Below are 25,868 nucleotides of genomic sequence, written 5' to 3' on the forward strand. Positions count from 1 at the left end.
GACTCAGACTCAGACTCAGACTCAGACTCAGACTCAGACTTAGACTCAGACTAAGACTCAGACTAAGACTCAGACTCAGACTCAGACTTAGACTCAGACTCAGACTCAGACTCAGACTCAGACTCAGACTCAGACTTAGACTTAGACTTAGACTTAGACTTAGACTTAGACTTAGACTCAGACTCAGACTCAGACTCAGACTCAGACTTAGACTCAGACTCAGACTCAGACTCAGACTCAGACTCAGACTTAGACTCAGACTTAGACTCAGACTCAGACTCAGACTCAGACTCAGACTTAGACTTAGACTTAGACTTAGACTTAGACTTAGACTTAGACTTAGACTTAGACTCAGACTCAGACTCAGACTCAGACTCAGACTCAGACTCAGACTCAGACTCAGACTCAGACTCAGACTCAGACTCAGACTCAGACTCAGACTCAGACTCAGACTCAGACTCAGACTCAGACTCAGACTTAGACTTAGACTTAGACTTAGACTTAGACTTAGACTCAGACTCAGACACAGACTTAGACTCAGACTCAGACTCAGACTCAGACTTAGACTTAGACTTAGACTTAGACTCAGACTCAGACTTGGACTCAGACTTAGACTTAGACTTAGACTTAGACTTAGACTTAGACTTAGACTTAGACTTAGACTCAGACTCAGACTCAGACTTAGACTTAGACTTAGACTCAGACTTAGACTTAGACTCAGACTCAGACTCAGACTCAGACTTAGACTTAGACTTAGACTTAGACTTAGACTTAGACTTAGACTTAGACTTAGACTCAGACTTAGACTCAGACTTAGACTTAGACTTAGACTCAGACTCAGACTCAGACTCAGACTCAGACTCAGACTCAGACTTAGACTCAGACTCAGACTCAGACTCAGACTCAGACTTAGACTCAGACTTAGACTCAGACTCAGACTTAGACTTAGACTTAGACTCAGACTTAGACTTAGACTTAGACTTAGACTCAGACTCAGACTTAGACTTAGACTTAGACTTAGACTCAGACTCAGACTTAGACTTAGACTCAGACTTAGACTCAGACTCAGACTCAGACTTAGACTCAGACTTAGACTCAGACTCAGACTTAGACTTAGACTTAGACTTAGACTTAGACTCAGACTTAGACTTAGACTTAGACTCAGACTTAGACTCAGACTTAGACTTAGACTTGGACTCAGACTTGGACTTGGACTCAGACTTGGACTCAGACTTGGACTTGGACTCAGACTTGGACTCAGACTTAGACTTAGATTTAGACTCAGACTTAGACTTAGACTTAGACTTAGACTTAGACTAAGACTTAGACTTAGACTTAGACTCAGACTTAGACTTAGACTCAGACTTAGACTTAGACTTAGACTTAGACTCAGACTTAGACTTAGACTTAGACTTAGACTTAGACTTAGACTTAGACTTAGACTCAGACTTAGACTCAGACTTAGACTTAGACTCAGACTCAGACTTAGACTTAGACTTAGACTTAGACTCAGACTTAGACTTAGACTCAGACTTAGACTTAGACTTAGACTTAGACTTAGACTTAGACTCAGACTTAGACTTAGACTTAGACTCAGACTCAGACTCAGACTTAGACTTAGACTTAGACTCAGACTTAGACTTAGACTCAGACTAAGACTCAGACTCAGACTTAGACTTAGACTTAGACTTAGACTTAGACTTAGACTCAGACTCAGACTTAGACTTAGACTTAGACTTAGACTTAGACTCAGACTTAGACTTAGACTTAGACTTAGACTCAGACTCAGACTTAGACTCAGACTTAGACTCAGACTTAGACTCAGACTCAGACTTAGACTCAGACTTAGACTCAGACTTAGACTCAGACTCAGACTCAGACTCAGACTCAGACTTAGACTTAGACTTAGACTTAGACTTAGACTTAGACTTAGACTCAGACTTAGACTTAGACTTAGACTTAGACTTAGACTTAGACTTAGACTTAGACTCAGACTTAGACTTAGACTTAGACTTAGAATTAGACTTAGACTTAGACTTAGACTTAGACTTAGACTTAGACTTAGACTTAGACTTAGACTTAGACTTAGACTCAGACTTAGACTTAGACTTAGACTCAGACTTAGACTCAGACTTAGACTCAGACTTAGACTTAGACTCAGACTCAGACTCAGACTCAGACTCAGACTCAGACTCAGACTTAGACTCAGACTTAGACTCAGACTCAGACTCAGACTCAGACTCAGACTTAGACTTAGACTTAGACTTAGACTTAGACTTAGACTCAGACTCAGACTTAGACTTAGACTTAGACTCAGACTTAGACTCAGACTCAGACTTAGACTTAGACTTAGACTTAGACTCAGACTCAGACTTAGACTTAGACTTAGACTCAGACTCAGACTCAGACTCAGACTCAGACTCAGACTCAGACTTAGACTTAGACTTAGACTCAGACTTAGACTCAGACTCAGACTCAGACTCAGACTCAGACTTAGACTTAGACTTAGACTCAGACTCAGACTTAGACTTAGACTTAGACTTAGACTTAGACTTAGACTTAGACTTAGACTTAGACTCAGACTTAGACTTAGACTTAGACTTAGACTTAGACTTAGACTTAGACTTAGACTTAGACTCAGACTTAGACTCAGACTTAGACTCAGACTTAGACTTAGACTCAGACTCAGACTTAGACTTAGACTTAGACTTAGACTCAGACTTAGACTTAGACTTAGACTTAGACTTAGACTCAGACTTAGACTTAGACTTAGACTTAGACTTAGACTTAGACTCAGACTTAGACTTAGACTTAGACTCAGACTCAGACTCAGACTTAGACTTAGACTTAGACTCAGACTTAGACTTAGACTCAGACTAAGACTCAGACTCAGACTTAGACTTAGACTTAGACTTAGACTTAGACTTAGACTCAGACTCAGACTTAGACTTAGACTTAGACTTAGACTTAGACTTAGACTCAGACTAAGACTCAGACTCAGACTTAGACTTAGACTTAGACTTAGACTTAGACTCAGACTTAGACTTAGACTTAGACTTAGACTTAGACTTAGACTTAGACTTAGACTTAGACTCAGACTTAGACTTAGACTTAGACTTAGACTTAGACTTAGACTTAGACTTAGACTTAGACTTAGACTTAGACCTAGACTTAGACTTAGACTTAGACTTAGACTCAGACTTAGACTCAGACTTAGACTCAGACTTAGACTCAGACTTAGACTCAGACTTAGACTTAGACTCAGACTCAGACTCAGACTCAGACTCAGACTCAGACTCAGACTTAGACTCAGACTTAGACTCAGACTCAGACTCAGACTCAGACTCAGACTTAGACTTAGACTTAGACTTAGACTTAGACTTAGACTCAGACTCAGACTTAGACTTAGACTTAGACTCAGACTTAGACTCAGACTCAGACTTAGACTTAGACTTAGACTTAGACTCAGACTTAGACTTAGACTTAGACTTAGACTCAGACTCAGACTCAGACTCAGACTCAGACTCAGACTCAGACTCAGACTTAGACTTAGACTCAGACTTTGACTCAGACTCAGACTCAGACTCAGACTCAGACTTAGACTTAGACTTAGACTCAGACTCAGACTTAGACTTAGACTTAGACTTAGACTTAGACTTAGACTTAGACTTAGACTCAGACTTAGACTCAGACTTAGACTTAGACTCAGACTTAGACTTAGACTTAGACTTAGACTTAGACTTAGACTCAGACTCAGACTCAGACTCAGACTCAGACTCAGACTCAGACTTAGACTTAGACTTAGACTCAGACTTAGACTCAGACTCAGACTCAGACTCAGACTCAGACTCAGACTCAGACTTAGACTTAGACTTAAACTTAGACTCAGACTTAGACTTAGACTTAGACTTAGACTTAGACTTAGACTTAGACTTAGACTTAGACTTAGACTTAGACTCAGACTCAGACTCAGACTCAGACTCAGACTCAGACTCAGACTCAGACTCAGACTCAGACTCAGACTCAGACTCAGACTCAGACTCAGACTCAGACTCAGACTCAGACTCAGACTCAGACTCAGACTTAGACTTAGACTCAGACTCAGACTCAGACTCAGACTCAGACTCAGACTTAGACTTAGACTTAGACTTAGACTTAGACTTAGACTTAGACTTAGACTTAGACTTAGACTCAGACTCAGACTCAGACTCAGACTCAGACTCAGACTCAGACTCAGACTCAGACTCAGACTCAGACTCAGACTTAGACTCAGACTCAGACTCAGACTCAGACTCAGACTCAGACTTAGACTCAGACTCAGACTCAGACTCAGACTCAGACTCAGACTCAGACTCAGACTTAGACTTAGACTTAGACTTAGACTTAGACTTAGACTTAGACTCAGACTCAGACTCAGACTCAGACTCAGACTCAGACTCAGACTCAGACTTAGACTCAGACTCAGACTCAGACTCAGACTCAGACTCAGACTCAGACTTAGACTCAGACTCAGACTCAGACTCAGACTCAGACTCAGACTCAGACTTAGACTCAGACTTAGACTTAGACTCAGACTTAGACTCAGACTTAGACTCAGACTCAGACTCAGACTCAGACTCAGACTCAGACTTAGACTCAGACTAAGACTCAGACTAAGACTCAGACTCAGACTCAGACTTAGACTCAGACTCAGACTCAGACTCAGACTCAGACTCAGACTCAGACTTAGACTTAGACTTAGACTTAGACTTAGACTTAGACTTAGACTCAGACTCAGACTCAGACTCAGACTCAGACTCAGACTTAGACTCAGACTTAGACTCAGACTCAGACTCAGACTCAGACTCAGACTTAGACTCAGACTTAGACTCAGACTCAGACTCAGACTCAGACTTAGACTTAGACTTAGACTTAGACTTAGACTTAGACTTAGACTTAGACTTAGACTCAGACTCAGACTCAGACTCAGACTCAGACTCAGACTCAGACTCAGACTCAGACTCAGACTCAGACTCAGACTCAGACTCAGACTCAGACTCAGACTCAGACTCAGACTCAGACTCAGACTCAGACTCAGACTCAGACTCAGACTCAGACTCAGACTCAGACTCAGACTCAGACTCAGACTCAGACTCAGACTCAGACTCAGACTCAGACTCAGACTCAGACTCAGACTCAGACTCAGACTCAGACTCAGACTCAGACTCAGACTCAGACTCAGACTCAGACTCAGACTTAGACTCAGACTTAGACTCAGACTTAGACTCAGACTCAGACTCAGACTCAGACTCAGACTTAGACTCAGACTAAGACTCAGACTAAGACTCAGACTAAGACTAAGACTCAGACTCAGACTCAGACTCAGACTTAGACTTAGACTTAGACTTAGACTTAGACTTAGACTTAGACTTAGACTTAGACTCAGACTCAGACTCAGACTCAGACTTAGACTTAGACTTAGACTTAGACTTAGACTTAGACTTAGACTTAGACTTAGACTCAGACTCAGACTCAGACTCAGACTCAGACTCAGACTCAGACTCAGACTCAGACTCAGACTCAGACTCAGACTCAGACTCAGACTTAGACTCAGACTCAGACTCAGACTCAGACTCAGACTCAGACTTAGACTCAGACTCAGACTCAGACTCAGACTCAGACTCAGACTTAGACTTAGACTTAGACTTAGACTTAGACTTAGACTCAGACTCAGACTCAGACTCAGACTCAGACTCAGACTCAGACTCAGACTCAGACTTAGACTCAGACTCAGACTCAGACTCAGACTCAGACTCAGACTTAGACTCAGACTCAGACTCAGACTCAGACTCAGACTCAGACTCAGACTCAGACTCAGACTCAGACTCAGACTTAGACTTAGACTTAGACTCAGACTTAGACTCAGACTTAGACTTAGACTCAGACTTAGACTCAGACTTAGACTCAGACTCAGACTCAGACTCAGACTCAGACTCAGACTCAGACTCAGACTCAGAATCAGACTCAGACTCAGACTCAGACTTAGACTTAGACTTAGACTCAGACTTAGACTCAGACTTAGACTTAGACTCAGACTCAGACTCAGACTTAGACTCAGACTCAGACTCAGACTCAGACTCAGACTCAGACTTAGACTCCGACTCAGACTTAGACTTAGACTCAGACTCAGACTCAGACTCAGACTAAGACTCAGACTCAGACTTAGACTCAGACTCAGACTCAGACTCAGACTCAGACTCAGACTTAGACTTAGACTTAGACTCAGACTCAGACTCAGACTCAGACTCAGACTCAGACTCAGACTCAGACTTAGACTTAGACTTAGACTCAGACTCAGACTTAGACTTAGACTCAGACTTAGACTCAGACTTAGACTCAGACTCAGACTCAGACTCAGACTCAGACTCAGACTTAGACTTAGACTCAGACTAAGACTCAGACTAAGACTCAGACTAAGACTCAGACTCAGACTCAGACTTAGACTTAGACTTAGACTTAGACTTAGACTTAGACTTAGACTTAGACTTAGACTCAGACTCAGACTCAGACTCAGACTCAGACTCAGACTCAGACTCAGACTCAGACTCAGACTCAGACTCAGACTCAGACTCAGACTCAGACTCAGACTCAGACTCAGACTCAGACTCAGACTCAGACTCAGACTTAGACTTAGACTCAGACTCAGACTCAGACTCAGACTCAGACTCAGACTCAGACTCAGACTCAGACTTAGACTTAGACTTAGACTTAGACTTAGACTTAGACTCAGACTCAGACTCAGACTCAGACTCAGACTCAGACTCAGACTCAGACTCAGACTTAGACTCAGACTTAGACTTAGACTTAGACTTAGACTTAGACTTAGACTCAGACTCAGACTCAGACTCAGACTCAGACTCAGACTCAGACTCAGACTCAGACTCAGACTCAGACTCAGACTCAGACTCAGACTCAGACTCAGACTCAGACTCAGACTTAGACTCAGACTCACACTTAGACTCAGACTTAGACTTAGACTTAGACTTAGACTTAGACTCAGACTCAGACTCAGACTCAGACTCAGACTCAGACTCAGACTTAGACTCAGACTCAGACTTAGACTCAGACTCAGACTCAGACTCAGACTCAGACTCAGACTTAGACTCAGACTCAGACTCAGACTCAGACTCAGACTCAGACTCAGACTCAGACTCAGACTCAGACTCAGACTCAGACTCAGACTTAGACTCAGACTTAGACTCAGACTTAGACTCAGACTTAGACTTAGACTCAGACTTAGACTCAGACTTAGACTCAGACTTAGACTCAGACTTAGACTTAGACTTAGACTTAGACTTAGACTCAGACTAAGACTCAGACTAAGACTCAGACTAAGACTCAGACTCAGACTCAGACTTAGACTTAGACTTAGACTTAGACTTAGACTTAGACTTAGACTTAGACTTAGACTTAGACTCAGACTCAGACTCAGACTTAGACTTAGACTTAGACTTAGACTTAGACTTAGACTCAGACTCAGACTCAGACTTAGACTCAGACTCAGACTCAGACTCAGACTTAGACTCAGACTCAGACTCAGACTCAGACTCAGACTCAGACTCAGACTCAGACTCAGACTCAGACTCAGACTCAGACTTAGACTTAGACTTAGACTCAGACTTAGACTCAGACTTAGACTCAGACTCAGACTTAGACTCAGACTTAGACTCAGACTCAGACTCAGACTCAGACTTAGACTCAGACTTAGACTCAGACTAAGACTCAGACTAAGACTCAGACTAAGACTCAGACTCAGACTCAGACTTAGACTCAGACTCAGACTCAGACTTAGACTTAGACTTAGACTTAGACTTAGACTTAGACTTAGACTTAGACATAGACTTAGACTCAGACTCAGACTCAGACTCAGACTTAGACTTAGACTTAGACTTAGACTTAGACTTAGACTTAGACTCAGACTCAGACTCAGACTCAGACTCAGACTCAGACTCAGACTCAGACTTAGACTCAGACTCAGACTCAGACTCAGACTCAGACTTAGACTTAGACTTAGACTTAGACTCAGACTTAGACTTAGACTTAGACTTAGACTTAGACTTAGACTTAGACTCAGACTTAGACTTAGACTTAGACTCAGACTCAGACTCAGACTCAGACTTAGACTCAGACTTAGACTTAGACTCAGACTAAGACTCAGACTCAGACTTAGACTCAGACTTAGACTTAGACTTAGACTTAGACTTAGACTCAGACTCAGACTTAGACTTAGACTTAGACTTAGACTCAGACTTAGACTCAGACTCAGACTTAGACTCAGACTTAGACTTAGACTCAGACTTAGACTCAGACTTAGACTCAGACTTAGACTCAGACTTAGACTCAGACTTAGACTCAGACTCAGACTTAGACTCAGACTCAGACTCAGACTCAGACTTAGACTTAGACTTAGACTTAGACTTAGACTTAGACTTAGACTCAGACTTAGACTCAGACTTAGACTTAGACTTAGACTTAGACTTAGACTTAGACTTAGACTCAGACTCAGACTCAGACTCAGACTTAGACTTAGACTTAGACTCAGACTTAGACTCAGACTCAGACTCAGACTCAGACTCAGACTTAGACTCAGACTCAGACTCAGACTCAGACTTAGACTTAGACTTAGACTTAGACTTAGACTTAGACTTAGACTCAGACTTAGACTCAGACTCAGACTCAGACTCAGACTCAGACTTAGACTCAGACTCAGACTCAGACTCAGACTCAGACTTAGACTTAGACTTAGACTTAGACTCAGACTTAGACTTAGACTTAGACTTAGACTTAGACTTAGACTTAGACTCAGACTCAGACTTAGACTTAGACTTAGACTCAGACTCAGACTCAGACTTAGACTTAGACTCAGACTTAGACTCAGACTAAGACTCAGACCCAGACTCAGACTCAGACTTAGACTTAGACTTAGACTTAGACTTAGACTTAGACTTAGACTTAGACTCAGACTCAGACTTAGACTTAGACTTAGACTTAGACTCAGACTTAGACTTAGACTTAGACTCAGACTTAGACTCAGACTTAGACTCAGACTTAGACTCAGACTCAGACTCAGACTTAGACTTAGACTTAGACTTAGACTTAGACTTAGACTCAGACTTAGACTCAGACTCAGACTCAGACTTAGACTTAGACTTAGACTCAGACTAAGACTCAGACTCAGACTTAGACTCAGACTTAGACTTAGACTTAGACTTAGACTTAGACTCAGACTCAGACTTAGACTTAGACTTAGACTCAGACTTAGACTCAGACTCAGACTTAGACTCAGACTTAGACTTAGACTCAGACTTAGACTCAGACTTAGACTCAGACTTAGACTCAGACTTAGACTCAGACTTAGACTCAGACTCAGACTTAGACTCAGACTCAGACTCAGACTCAGACTTAGACTTAGACTTAGACTTAGACTTAGACTCAGACTTAGACTTAGACTTAGACTTAGACTTAGACTTAGACTTAGACTTAGACTCAGACTCAGACTCAGACTCAGACTTAGACTTAGACTTAGACTCAGACTTAGACTCAGACTCAGACTCAGACTCAGACTTAGACTCAGACTCAGACTCAGACTCAGACTAAGACTCAGACTCAGACTCAGACTTAGACTTAGACTTAGACTTAGACTTAGACTCAGACTTAGACTTAGACTCAGACTCAGACTCAGACTCAGACTCAGACTCAGACTCAGACTCAGACTCAGACTCAGACTTAGACTTAGACTTAGACTTAGACTTAGACTCAGACTTAGACTTAGACTTAGACTTAGACTTAGACTTAGACTTAGACTTAGACTCAGACTTAGACTTAGACTTAGACTCAGACTCAGACTCAGACTCAGACTCAGACTCAGACTTAGACTCAGACTTAGACTCAGACCCAGACTCAGACTCAGACTCAGACTCAGACTTAGACTTAGACTTAGACTCAGACTTAGACTTAGACTTAGACTTAGACTTAGACTCAGACTTAGACTTAGACTTAGACTTAGACTTAGACTCAGACTTAGACTTAGACTCAGACTTAGACTCAGACTTAGACTCAGACTTAGACTCAGACTTAGACTCAGACTTAGACTCAGACTTAGACTCAGACTTAGACTCAGACTTAGACTCAGACTTAGACTCAGACTTAGACTCAGACTTAGACTTAGACTCAGACTCAGACTCAGACTCAGACTTAGACTTAGACTTAGACTTAGACTTAGACTTAGACTTAGACTCAGACTTAGACTTAGACTTAGACTCAGACTCAGACTTAGACTCAGACTCAGACTCAGACTCAGACTCAGACTCAGACTTAGACTTAGACTTAGACTTAGACTTAGACTTAGACTTAGACTCAGACTTAGACTTAGACTTAGACTTAGACTTAGACTTAGACTTAGACTTAGACTTAGACTTAGACTTAGACTCAGACTTAGACTTAGACTTAGACTCAGACTCAGACTCAGACTTAGACTTAGACTTAGACTAAGACTCAGACTCAGACTCAGACTTAGACTTAGACTTAGACTTAGACTCAGACTCAGACTCAGACTTAGACTCAGACTCAGACTCAGACTTAGACTTAGACTTAGACTTAGACTTAGACTCAGACTTAGACTTAGACTTAGACTCAGACTTAGACTTAGACTTAGACTTAGACTTAGACTCAGACTTAGACTTAGACTTAGACTCAGACTCAGACTCAGACTTAGACTTAGACTTAGACTTAGACTCAGACTTAGACTTAGACTCAGACTAAGACTCAGACTCAGACTCAGACTCAGACTCAGACTCAGACTTAGACTTAGACTTAGACTTAGACTTAGACTTAGACTTAGACTTAGACTCAGACTCAGACTTAGACTCAGACTTAGACTCAGACTTAGACTTAGACTTAGACTTAGACTTAGACTCAGACTCAGACTCAGACTCAGACTCAGACTCAGACTTAGACTCAGACTCAGACTCAGACTCAGACTCAGACTTAGACTCAGACTCAGACTTAGACTTAGACTTAGACTTAGACTTAGACTCAGACTTAGACTTAGACTTAGACTCAGACTTAGACTCAGACTTAGACTCAGACTTAGACTTAGACTTAGACTCAGACTCAGACTTAGACTTAGACTCAGACTTAGACTCAGACTCAGACTCAGACTTAGACTCAGACTTAGACTCAGACTCAGACTTAGACTTAGACTTAGACTTAGACTTAGACTCAGACTTAGACTTAGACTTAGACTCAGACTTAGACTTAGATTTGGACTCGGACTTGGACTCAGACTTAGACTTAGACTTAGACTTAGACTCAGACTTAGACTTAGACTTAGACTTAGACTTAGACTTAGACTTAGACTCAGACTTAGACTTAGACTCAGACTTAGACTTAGACTTAGACTTAGACTCAGACTTAGACTTAGACTTAGACTTAGACTTAGACTTAGACTTAGACTTAGACTTAGACTTAGACTCAGACTTAGACTCAGACTTAGACTTAGACTCAGACTTAGACTTAGACTTAGACTTAGACTTAGACTCAGACTCAGACTCAGACTCAGACTCAGACTCAGACTCAGACTCAGACTCAGACTTAGACTCAGACTCAGACTCAGACTCAGACTCAGACTTAGACTTAGACTTAGACTTAGACTCAGACTTAGACTTAGACTTAGACTCAGACTCAGACTTAGACTTAGACTTAGACTCAGACTCAGACTTAGACTTAGACTTAGACTCAGACTTAGACTTAGACTTAGACTCAGACTCAGACTCAGACTCAGACTCAGACTCAGACTCAGACTCAGACTTAGACTTAGACTTAGACTTAGACTCAGACTTAGACTTAGACTCAGACTTAGACTTAGACTTAGACTTAGACTCAGACTTAGACTTAGACTCAGACTAAGACTTAGACTCAGACTAAGACTCAGACTCAGACTTAGACTTAGACTTAGACTTAGACGTAGACTCAGACTCAGACTTAGACTTAGACTTAGACTCAGACTTAGACTTAGACTTAGACTCAGACTCAGACTCAGACTCAGACTCAGACTCAGACTCAGACTCAGACTCAGACTCAGACTCAGACTTAGACTCAGACTCAGACTCAGACTCAGACTCAGACTCAGACTCAGACTCAGACTCAGACTTAGACTTAGACTTAGACTCAGACTTAGACTTAGACTTAGACTCAGACTTAGACTCAGACTTAGACTTAGACTTAGACTTAGACTCAGACTCAGACTCAGACTCAGACTCAGACTCAGACTCAGACTTAGACTTAGACTTAGACTCAGACTTAGACTTAGACTTAGACTCAGACTTAGACTCAGACTTAGACTTAGACTCAGACTCAGACTTAGACTTAGACTTAGACTTAGACTTAGACTTAGACTTAGACTCAGACTTAGACTCAGACTTAGACTTAGACTCAGACTAAGACTCAGACTCAGACTCAGACTTAGACTCAGACTTAGACTCAGACTTAGACTTAGACTTAGACTTAGACTCAGACTCAGACTTAGACTTAGACTTAGACTTAGACTCAGACTTAGACTCAGACTTAGACTCAGACTTAGACTCAGACTTAGACTCAGACTTTGACTCAGACTTAGACTCAGACTTAGACTTAGACTTAGACTTAGACTTAGACTTAGACTTAGACTCAGACTCAGACTCAGACTCAGACTTAGACTTAGACTTAGACTCAGACTCAAACTCAGACTCAGACTCAGACTCAGACTTAGACTTAGACTTAGACTTAGACTCAGACTCAGACTCAGACTCAGACTCAGACTCAGACTCAGACTTAGACTTAGACTTAGACTCAGACTCAGACTTGGACTCAGACTCAGACTTAGACTTAGACTTAGACTTAGACTCAGACTTAGACTTAGACTTAGACTCAGACTTAGACTTAGACTTAGACTTAGACTTAGACTTAGACTCAGACTTAGACTTAGACTTAGACTCAGACTCAAACTCAGACTTAGACTTAGACTTAGACTCAGACTTAGACTTAGACTCAGACTAAGACTCAGACTCAGACTTAGACTTAGACTTAGACTTAGACTTAGACTTAGACTCAGACTCAGACTTAGACTTAGACTTAGACTTAGACTCAGACTTAGACTTAGACTTAGACTCAGACTTAGACTCAGACTTAGACTCAGACTTAGACTCAGACTTAGACTCAGACTTAGACTCAGACTTAGACTCAGACTTAGACTCAGACTCAGACTCAGACTCAGACTCAGACTCAGACTTAGACTTAGACTTAGACTTAGACTTAGACTTAGACTTAGACTCAGACTTAGACTTAGACTTAGACTTAGACTTAGACTTAGACTTAGACTTAGACTCAGACTTAGACTTAGACTTAGACTTAGACTTAGACTTAGACTTAGACTTAGACTTAGACTTAGACTTAGACTTAGACTCAGACTTAGACTTAGACTTAGACTCAGACTTAGACTCAGACTTAGACTCAGACTTAGACTTAGACTCAGACTCAGACTCAGACTCAGACTCAGACTTAGACTCAGACTTAGACTCAGACTCAGACTCAGACTTAGACTTAGACTTAGACTTAGACTTAGACTTAGACTTAGACTCAGACTTAGACTTAGACTTAGACTCAGACTTAGACTCAGACTCAGACTCAGACTTAGACTTAGACTTAGACTCAGACTTAGACTTAGACTTAGACTTAGACTCAGACTCAGACTTAGACTCAGACTCAGACTCAGACTCAGACTCAGACTTAGACTTAGACTTAGACTCAGACTTAGACTCAGACTCAGACTCAGACTCAGACTCAGACTCAGACTCAGACTTAGACTTAGACTTAGACTTAGACTCAGACTCAGACTTAGACTTAGACTTAGACTTAGACTCAGACTTAGACTTAGACTTAGACTCAGACTTAGACTTAGACTCAGACTAAGACTTAGACTCAGACTAAGACTCAGACTCAGACTCAGACTTAGACTTAGACTTAGACTTAGACTTAGACTCAGACTTAGACTTAGACTTAGACTTAGACTCAGACTTAGACTTAGACTTAGACTCAGACTCAGACTCAGACTCAGACTCAGACTTAGACTCAGACTTAGACTTAGACTCAGACTAAGACTCAGACCCAGACTCAGACTCAGACTTAGACTCAGACTCAGACTCAGACTCAGACTTAGACTCAGACTCAGACTCAGACTCAGGCTCAGACTTAGACTTAGACTTAGACTTAGACTCAGACTTAGACTTAGACTTAGACTTAGACTTAGACTCAGACTTAGACTTAGACTTAGACTCAGACTCAGACTCAGACTCAGACTTAGACTCAGACTTAGACTTAGACTCAGACTAAGACTCAGACTCAGACTTAGACTCAGACTTAGACTTAGACTTAGACTTAGACGTAGACTCAGACTCAGACTTAGACTTAGACTTAGACTTAGACTCAGACTTAGACTCAGACTCAGACTTAGACTCAGACTTAGACTTAGACTCAGACTTAGACTCAGACTTAGACTCAGACTTAGACTCAGACTTAGACTCAGACTTAGACTCAGACTCAGACTTAGACTCAGACTCAGACTCAGACTCAGACTTAGACTTAGACTTAGACTTAGACTTAGACTTAGACTTAGACTCAGACTTAGACTTAGACTTAGACTTAGACTTAGACTTAGACTTAGACTTAGACTTAGACTCAGACTCAGACTCAGACTCAGACTTAGACTTAGACTTAGACTCAGACTTAGACTCAGACTCAGACTCAGACTCAGACTCAGACTCAGACTTAGACTCAGACTCAGACTCAGACTCAGACTTAGACTTAGACTTAGACTTAGACTTAGACTCAGACTCAGACTTAGACTCAGACTCAGACTCAGACTCAGACTCAGACTCAGACTCAGACTCAGACTCAGACTCAGACTTAGACTTAGACTTAGACTTAGACTTAGACTTAGACTCAGACTCAGACTTAGACTTAGACTTAGACTCAGACTCAGACTCAGACTCAGACTCAGACTTAGACTCAGACTTAGACTTAGACTCAGACTAAGACTCAGACCCAGACTCAGACTCAGACTTAGACTTAGACTTAGACTTAGACTTAGACTTAGACTTAGACTTAGACTCAGACTCAGACTTAGACTTAGACTTAGACTTAGACTCAGACTTAGACTTAGACTTAGACTCAGACTTAGACTCAGACTTAGACTCAGACTTAGACTCAGACTCAGACTCAGACTTAGACTTAGACTTAGACTTAGACTTAGACTTAGACTTAGACTTAGACTTAGACTCAGACTTAGACTCAGACTCAGACTCAGACTTAGACTTAGACTCAGACTAAGACTCAGACTCAGACTTAGACTCAGACTTAGACTTAGACTTAGACTTAGACTCAGACTCAGACTTAGACTTAGACTTAGACTCAGACTTAGACTCAGACTCAGACTTAGACTCAGACTTAGACTTAGACTCAGACTTAGACTCAGACTTAGACTCAGACTTAGACTCAGACTTAGACTCAGACTTAGACTCAGACTCAGACTTAGACTCAGACTCAGACTCAGACTCAGACTTAGACTTAGACTTAGACTTAGACTTAGACTTAGACTTAGACTCAGACTTAGACTTAGACTTAGACTTAGACTTAGACTTAGACTTAGACTTAGACTTAGACTCAGACTCAGACTCAGACTCAGACTTAGACTTAGACTTAGACTCAGACTTAGACTCAGACTCAGACTCAGACTCAGACTCAGACTTAGACTCAGACTCAGACTCAGACTCAGACTCAGACTAAGACTCAGACTCAGACTCAGACTTAGACTTAGACTTAGACTTAGACTTAGACTCAGACTTAGACTTAGACTCAGACTCAGACTCAGACTCAGACTCAGACTCAGACTTAGACTCAGACTCAGACTCAGACTTAGACTTAGACTTAGACTTAGACTTAGACTCAGACTTAGACTTAGACTTAGACTTAGACTTAGACTTAGACTTAGACTTAGACTTAGACTCAGACTTAGACTTAGACTTAGACTCAGACTCAGACTCAGACTCAGACTCAGACTCAGACTCAGACTTAGACTCAGACATAGACTCAGACCCAGACTCAGACTCAGACTCAGACTCAGACTTAGACTTAGACTTAGACTCAGACTTAGACTCAGACTTAGACTTAGACTTAGACTTAGACTTAGACTTAGACTTAGACTTAGACTCAGACTTAGACTTAGACTCAGACTTAGACTCAGACTTAGACTCAGACTTAGACTCAGACTTAGACTCAGACTTAGACTCAGACTTAGACTCAGACTTAGACTCAGACTTAGACTTAGACTCAGACTCAGACTCAGACTCAGACTTAGACTTAGACTTAGACTTAGACTTAGACTTAGACTTAGACTCAGACTTAGACTTAGACTTAGACTTAGACTCAGACTCAGACTTAGATTCAGACTCAGACTCAGACTCAGACTCAGACTCAGACTTAGACTTAGACTTAGACTTAGACTTAGACTTAGACTTAGACTTAGACTCAGACTTAGACTTAGACTTAGACTTAGACTTAGACTTAGACTTAGACTTAGACTTAGACTCAGACTTAGACTTAGACTTAGACTCAGACTCAGACTCAGACTTAGACTTAGACTTAGACTAAGACTCAGACTCAGACTTAGACTTAGACTTAGACTTAGACTCAGACTCAGACTCAGACTTAGACTCAGACTCAGACTCAGACTTAGACTTAGACTTAGACTTAGACTCAGACTTAGACTTAGACTTAGACTCAGACTTAGACTTAGACTTAGACTTAGACTTAGACTTAGACTCAGACTTAGACTTAGACTTAGACTCAGACTCAGACTCAGACTTAGACTTAGACTTAGACTCAGACTTAGACTTAGACTCAGACTAAGACTCAGACTCAGACTCAGACTCAGACTCAGACTCAGACTTAGACTCAGACTTAGACTTAGACTTAGACTTAGACTTAGACTTAGACTTAGACTTAGACTTAGACTTAGACTTAGACTCAGACTTAGACTTAGACTTAGACTCAGACTTAGACTTAGACTTAGACTTAGACTTAGACTCAGACTTAGACTTAGACTTAGACTTAGACTTAGACTTAGACTTAGACTTAGACTTAGACTTAGACTTAGACTCAGACTTAGACTTAGACTTAGACTCAGACTCAGACTCAGACTTAGACTTAGACTTAGACTAAGACTCAGACTCAGACTCAGACTTAGACTTAGACTTAGACTTAGACTCAGACTCAGACTCAGACTTAGACTCAGACTCAGACTCAGACTTAGACTTAGACTTAGACTTAGACTTAGACTCAGACTTAGACTTAGACTTAGACTCAGACTTAGACTTAGACTTAGACTTAGACTTAGACTCAGACTTAGACTTAGACTTAGACTCAGACTCAGACTCAGACTTAGACTTAGACTTAGACTTAGACTCAGACTTAGACTTAGACTCAGACTAAGACTCAGACTCAGACTCAGACTCAGACTCAGACTTAGACTCAGACTCAGACTCAGACTTAGACTTAGACTTAGACTTAGACTTAGACTCAGACTTAGACTTAGACTTAGACTCAGACTTAGACTTAGACTTAGACTTAGACTTAGACTCAGACTTAGACTTAGACTTAGACTTAGACTCAGACTTAGACTTAGACTTAGACTCAGACTCAGACTCAGACTTAGACTTAGACTTAGACTAAGACTCAGACTCAGACTCAGACTTAGACTTAGACTTAGACTTAGACTCAGACTCAGACTCAGACTTAGACTCAGACTCAGACTCAGACTTAGACTTAGACTTAGACTTAGACTTAGACTCAGACTTAGACTTAGACTTAGACTCAGACTTAGACTTAGACTTAGACTTAGACTTAGACTCAGACTTAGACTTAGACTTAGACTCAGACTCAGACTCAGACTTAGACTTAGACTTAGACTTAGACTCAGACTTAGACTTAGACTCAGACTAAGACTCAGACTCAGACTCAGACTCAGACTCAGACTCAGACTTAGACTTAGACTTAGACTTAGACTTAGACTTAGACTTAGACTTAGACTCAGACTCAGACTTAGACTCAGACTTAGACTCAGACTTAGACTTAGACTTAGACTTAGACTTAGACTCAGACTCAGACTCAGACTCAGACTCAGACTCAGACTTAGACTCAGACTCAGACTCAGACTCAGACTCAGACTTAGACTCAGACTCAGACTTAGACTTAGACTTAGACTTAGACTTAGACTCAGACTTAGACTTAGACTTAGACTCAGACTTAGACTCAGACTTAGACTCAGACTTAGACTTAGACTTAGACTCAGACTCAGACTTAGACTTAGACTCAGACTTAGACTCAGACTCAGACTCAGACTTAGACTCAGACTTAGACTCAGACTCAGACTTAGACTTAGACTTAGACTTAGACTTAGACTCAGACTTAGACTTAGACTTAGACTCAGACTTAGACTTAGATTTGGACTCGGACTTGGACTCAGACTTAGACTTAGACTTAGACTTAGACTCAGACTTAGACTTAGACTTAGACTTAGACTTAGACTTAGACTTAGACTCAGACTTAGACTTAGACTCAGACTTAGACTTAGACTTAGACTTAGACTCAGACTTAGACTTAGACTTAGACTTAGACTTAGACTTAGACTTAGACTTAGACTTAGACTTAGACTCAGACTTAGACTCAGACTTAGACTTAGACTCAGACTTAGACTTAGACTTAGACTTAGACTTAGACTCAGACTCAGACTCAGACTCAGACTCAGACTCAGACTCAGACTCAGACTCAGACTTAGACTCAGACTCAGACTCAGACTCAGACTCAGACTTAGACTTAGACTTAGACTTAGACTCAGACTTAGACTTAGACTTAGACTCAGACTCAGACTTAGACTTAGACTTAGACTCAGACTCAGACTTAGACTTAGACTTAGACTCAGACTTAGACTTAGACTTAGACTCAGACTCAGACTCAGACTCAGACTCAGACTCAGACTCAGACTCAGACTTAGACTTAGACTTAGACTTAGACTCAGACTTAGACTTAGACTCAGACTTAGACTTAGACTTAGACTTAGACTCAGACTTAGACTTAGACTCAGACTAAGACTTAGACTCAGACTAAGACTCAGACTCAGACTTAGACTTAGACTTAGACTTAGACGTAGACTCAGACTCAGACTTAGACTTAGACTTAGACTCAGACTTAGACTTAGACTTAGACTCAGACTCAGACTCAGACTCAGACTCAGACTCAGACTCAGACTCAGACTCAGACTCAGACTCAGACTTAGACTCAGACTCAGACTCAGACTCAGACTCAGACTCAGACTCAGACTCAGACTCAGACTTAGACTTAGACTTAGACTCAGACTTAGACTTAGACTTAGACTCAGACTTAGACTCAGACTTAGACTTAGACTTAGACTTAGACTCAGACTCAGACTCAGACTCAGACTCAGACTCAGACTCAGACTTAGACTTAGACTTAGACTCAGACTTAGACTTAGACTTAGACTCAGACTTAGACTCAGACTTAGACTTAGACTCAGACTCAGACTTAGACTTAGACTTAGACTTAGACTTAGACTTAGACTTAGACTCAGACTTAGACTCAGACTTAGACTTAGACTCAGACTAAGACTCAGACTCAGACTCAGACTTAGACTCAGACTTAGACTCAGACTTAGACTTAGACTTAGACTTAGACTCAGACTCAGACTTAGACTTAGACTTAGACTTAGACTCAGACTTAGACTCAGACTTAGACTCAGACTTAGACTCAGACTTAGACTCAGACTTTGACTCAGACTTAGACTCAGACTTAGACTTAGACTTAGACTTAGACTTAGACTTAGACTTAGACTCAGACTCAGACTCAGACTCAGACTTAGACTTAGACTTAGACTCAGACTCAAACTCAGACTCAGACTCAGACTCAGACTTAGACTTAGACTTAGACTTAGACTCAGACTCAGACTCAGACTCAGACTCAGACTCAGACTCAGACTTAGACTTAGACTTAGACTCAGACTCAGACTTGGACTCAGACTCAGACTTAGACTTAGACTTAGACTTAGACTCAGACTTAGACTTAGACTTAGACTCAGACTTAGACTTAGACTTAGACTTAGACTTAGACTTAGACTCAGACTTAGACTTAGACTTAGACTCAGACTCAAACTCAGACTTAGACTTAGACTTAGACTCAGACTTAGACTTAGACTCAGACTAAGACTCAGACTCAGACTTAGACTTAGACTTAGACTTAGACTTAGACTTAGACTCAGACTCAGACTTAGACTTAGACTTAGACTTAGACTCAGACTTAGACTTAGACTTAGACTCAGACTTAGACTCAGACTTAGACTCAGACTTAGACTCAGACTTAGACTCAGACTTAGACTCAGACTTAGACTCAGACTTAGACTCAGACTCAGACTCAGACTCAGACTCAGACTCAGACTTAGACTTAGACTTAGACTTAGACTTAGACTTAGACTTAGACTCAGACTTAGACTTAGACTTAGACTTAGACTTAGACTTAGACTTAGACTTAGACTCAGACTTAGACTTAGACTTAGACTTAGACTTAGACTTAGACTTAGACTTAGACTTAGACTTAGACTTAGACTTAGACTCAGACTTAGACTTAGACTTAGACTCAGACTTAGACTCAGACTTAGACTCAGACTTAGACTTAGACTCAGACTCAGACTCAGACTCAGACTCAGACTTAGACTCAGACTTAGACTCAGACTCAGACTCAGACTTAGACTTAGACTTAGACTTAGACTTAGACTTAGACTTAGACTCAGACTTAGACTTAGACTTAGACTCAGACTTAGACTCAGACTCAGACTCAGACTTAGACTTAGACTTAGACTCAGACTTAGACTTAGACTTAGACTTAGACTCAGACTCAGACTTAGACTCAGACTCAGACTCAGACTCAGACTCAGACTTAGACTTAGACTTAGACTCAGACTTAGACTCAGACTCAGACTCAGACTCAGACTCAGACTCAGACTCAGACTTAGACTTAGACTTAGACTTAGACTCAGACTCAGACTTAGACTTAGACTTAGACTTAGACTCAGACTTAGACTTAGACTTAGACTCAGACTTAGACTTAGACTCAGACTAAGACTTAGACTCAGACTAAGACTCAGACTCAGACTCAGACTTAGACTTAGACTTAGACTTAGACTTAGACTCAGACTTAGACTTAGACTTAGACTTAGACTCAGACTTAGACTTAGACTTAGACTCAGACTCAGACTCAGACTCAGACTCAGACTTAGACTCAGACTTAGACTTAGACTCAGACTAAGACTCAGACCCAGACTCAGACTCAGACTTAGACTCAGACTCAGACTCAGACTCAGACTTAGACTCAGACTCAGACTCAGACTCAGGCTCAGACTTAGACTTAGACTTAGACTTAGACTCAGACTTAGACTTAGACTTAGACTTAGACTTAGACTCAGACTTAGACTTAGACTTAGACTCAGACTCAGACTCAGACTCAGACTTAGACTCAGACTTAGACTTAGACTCAGACTAAGACTCAGACTCAGACTTAGACTCAGACTTAGACTTAGACTTAGACTTAGACGTAGACTCAGACTCAGACTTAGACTTAGACTTAGACTTAGACTCAGACTTAGACTCAGACTCAGACTTAGACTCAGACTTAGACTTAGACTCAGACTTAGACTCAGACTTAGACTCAGACTTAGACTCAGACTTAGACTCAGACTTAGACTCAGACTCAGACTTAGACTCAGACTCAGACTCAGACTCAGACTTAGACTTAGACTTAGACTTAGACTTAGACTTAGACTCAGACTTAGACTTAGACTTAGACTTAGACTTAGACTTAGACTTAGACTTAGACTTAGACTCAGACTCAGACTCAGACTCAGACTTAGACTTAGACTTAGACTCAGACTTAGACTCAGACTCAGACTCAGACTCAGACTCAGACTCAGACTTAGACTCAGACTCAGACTCAGACTCAGACTTAGACTTAGACTTAGACTTAGACTTAGACTCAGACTCAGACTTAGACTCAGACTCAGACTCAGACTCAGACTCAGACTCAGACTCAGACTCAGACTCAGACTCAGACTTAGACTTAGACTTAGACTTAGACTTAGACTTAGACTCAGACTCAGACTTAGACTTAGACTTAGACTCAGACTCAGACTCAGACTCAGACTCAGACTTAGACTCAGACTTAGACTTAGACTCAGACTAAGACTCAGACCCAGACTCAGACTCAGACTTAGACTTAGACTTAGACTTAGACTTAGACTTAGACTTAGACTTAGACTCAGACTCAGACTTAGACTTAGACTTAGACTTAGACTCAGACTTAGACTTAGACTTAGACTCAGACTTAGACTCAGACTTAGACTCAGACTTAGACTCAGACTCAGACTCAGACTTAGACTTAGACTTAGACTTAGACTTAGACTTAGACTAAGACTTAGACTTAGACTCAGACTTAGACTCAGACTCAGACTCAGACTTAGACTTAGACTCAGACTAAGACTCAGACTCAGACTTAGACTCAGACTTAGACTTAGACTTAGACTTAGACTCAGACTCAGACTTAGACTTAGACTTAGACTCAGACTTAGACTCAGACTCAGACTTAGACTCAGACTTAGACTTAGACTCAGACTTAGACTCAGACTTAGACTCAGACTTAGACTCAGACTTAGACTCAGACTTAGACTCAGACTCAGACTTAGACTCAGACTCAGACTCAGACTCAGACTTAGACTTAGACTTAGACTTAGACTTAGACTTAGACTTAGACTCAGACTTAGACTTAGACTTAGACTTAGACTTAGACTTAGACTTAGACTTAGACTTAGACTTAGACTCAGACTCAGACTCAGACTCAGACTTAGACTTAGACTTAGACTCAGACTTAGACTCAGACTCAGACTCAGACTCAGACTCAGACTTAGACTCAGACTCAGACTCAGACTCAGACTCAGACTAAGACTCAGACTCAGACTCAGACTTAGACTTAGACTTAGACTTAGACTTAGACTCAGACTTAGACTTAGACTCAGACTCAGACTCAGACTCAGACTCAGACTCAGACTTAGACTCAGACTCAGACTCAGACTTAGACTTAGACTTAGACTTAGACTTAGACTCAGACTTAGACTTAGACTTAGACTTAGACTTAGACTTAGACTTAGACTTAGACTTAGACTCAGACTTAGACTTAGACTTAGACTCAGACTCAGACTCAGACTCAGACTCAGACTCAGACTCAGACTTAGACTCAGACATAGACTCAGACCCAGACTCAGACTCAGACTCAGACTCAGACTTAGACTTAGACTTAGACTCAGACTTAGACTCAGACTTAGACTTAGACTTAGACTTAGACTTAGACTTAGACTTAGACTTAGACTCAGACTTAGACTTAGACTCAGACTTAGACTCAGACTTAGACTCAGACTTAGACTCAGACTTAGACTCAGACTTAGACTCAGACTTAGACTCAGACTTAGACTCAGACTTAGACTTAGACTCAGACTCAGACTCAGACTCAGACTTAGACTTAGACTTAGACTTAGACTTAGACTTAGACTTAGACTCAGACTTAGACTTAGACTTAGACTTAGACTCAGACTCAGACTTAGATTCAGACTCAGACTCAGACTCAGACTCAGACTCAGACTTAGACTTAGACTTAGACTTAGACTTAGACTTAGACTTAGACTTAGACTCAGACTTAGACTTAGACTTAGACTTAGACTTAGACTTAGACTTAGACTTAGACTTAGACTCAGACTTAGACTTAGACTTAGACTCAGACTCAGACTCAGACTTAGACTTAGACTTAGACTAAGACTCAGACTCAGACTTAGACTTAGACTTAGACTTAGACTCAGACTCAGACTCAGACTTAGACTCAGACTCAGACTCAGACTTAGACTTAGACTTAGACTTAGACTCAGACTTAGACTTAGACTTAGACTCAGACTTAGACTTAGACTTAGACTTAGACTTAGACTTAGACTCAGACTTAGACTTAGACTTAGACTCAGACTCAGACTCAGACTTAGACTTAGACTTAGACTCAGACTTAGACTTAGACTCAGACTAAGACTCAGACTCAGACTCAGACTCAGACTCAGACTCAGACTTAGACTTAGACTTAGACTTAGACTTAGACTTAGACTTAGACTTAGACTCAGACTTAGACTCAGACTTAGACTCAGACTTAGACTTAGACTTAGACTTAGACTTAGACTCAGACTCAGACTCAGACTCAGACTCAGACTCAGACTTAGACTCAGACTCAGACTCAGACTCAGACTCAGACTTAGACTCACACTTAGACTCAGACTCAGACTTAGACTTAGACTTAGACTTAGACTTAGACTCAGACTTAGACTTAGACTTAGACTCAGACTTAGACTCAGACTTAGACTTAGACTTAGACTCAGACTCAGACTTAGACTTAGACTCAGACTTAGACTCAGACTCAGACTCAGACTCAGACTTAGACTCAGACTTAGACTCAGACTCAGACTTAGACTTAGACTTAGACTTAGACTTAGACTCAGACTTAGACTTAGACTTAGACTCAGACTTAGACTTAGACTTGGACTCAGACTTGGACTCAGACTTAGACTTAGACTTAGACTTAGACTCAGACTTAGACTTAGACTTAGACTTAGACTTAGACTTAGACTTAGACTTAGACTTAGACTCAGACTTAGACTTAGACTCAGACTTAGACTTAGACTTAGACTTAGACTCAGACTTAGACTTAGACTTAGACTTAGACTTAGACTTAGACTTAGACTTAGACTTAGACTCAGACTTAGACTCAGACTTAGACTTAGACTCAGACTTAGACTTAGACTTAGACTTAGACTCAGACTCAGACTCAGACTCAGACTCAGACTCAGACTCAGACTCAGACTCAGACTTAGACTCAGACTTAGACTCAGACTCAGACTCAGACTTAGACTTAGACTTAGACTTAGACTCAGACTTAGACTTAGACTTAGACTCAGACTTAGACTCAGACTTAGACTTAGACTTAGACTCAGACTCAGACTTAGACTTAGACTTAGACTCAGACTTAGACTTAGACTTAGACTCAGACTCAGACTCAGACTCAGACTCAGACTCAGACTCAGACTTAGACTTAGACTTAGACTTAGACTTAGACTCAGACTTAGACTTAGACTCAGACTTAGACTTAGACTTAGACTCAGACTTAGACTTAGACTCAGACTAAGACTTAGACTCAGACTAAGACTCAGACTCAGACTTAGACTTAGACTTAGACTTAGACGTAGACTCAGACTCAGACTTAGACTTAGACTTAGACTCAGACTCAGACTTAGACTTAGACTCAGACTCAGACTCAGACTCAGACTCAGACTCAGACTCAGACTCAGACTTAGACTTAGACTTAGACTCAGACTTAGACTTGGACTTAGACTCAGACTTAGACTCAGACTTAGACTCAGACTTAGACTTAGACTTAGACTTAGACTCAGACTCAGACTCAGACTCAGATTCAGACTCAGACTTAGACTTAGACTTAGACTCAGACTTAGACTTAGACTTAGACTCAGACTTAGACTCAGACTTAGACTTAGACTTAGACTTAGACTCAGACTCAGACTTAGACTTAGACTTAGACTTAGACTTAGACTTAGACTCAGACTTAGACTCAGACTTAGACTTAGACTCAGACTAAGA

General features: G+C 41.1%; 1 protein-coding gene across 1 annotated transcript in view; it reads right to left on the reverse strand.

Annotated features, from left to right (window-relative positions):
• The window catches only part of LOC137402377 (serine/arginine-rich splicing factor 4-like), a 49,101-nt gene extending 32,944 nt beyond the window's left edge, over positions 1 to 16,157 (reverse strand). Inside the window, exon 1 of the mRNA XM_068088878.1 lies at positions 16,084 to 16,157. Within this exon, the coding sequence (XP_067944979.1) occupies positions 16,084 to 16,157 (74 nt within the window). The remainder of the gene's footprint in view (positions 1 to 16,083) is intronic.
• Positions 16,158 to 25,868: the final 9,711 nt, after the last annotated feature.

The sequence above is a fragment of the Watersipora subatra genome, chromosome 8 (genome assembly GCF_963576615.1).
Source record: "Watersipora subatra chromosome 8, tzWatSuba1.1, whole genome shotgun sequence".
Lineage (NCBI taxonomy): Eukaryota > Metazoa > Bryozoa > Gymnolaemata > Cheilostomatida > Watersiporidae > Watersipora > Watersipora subatra.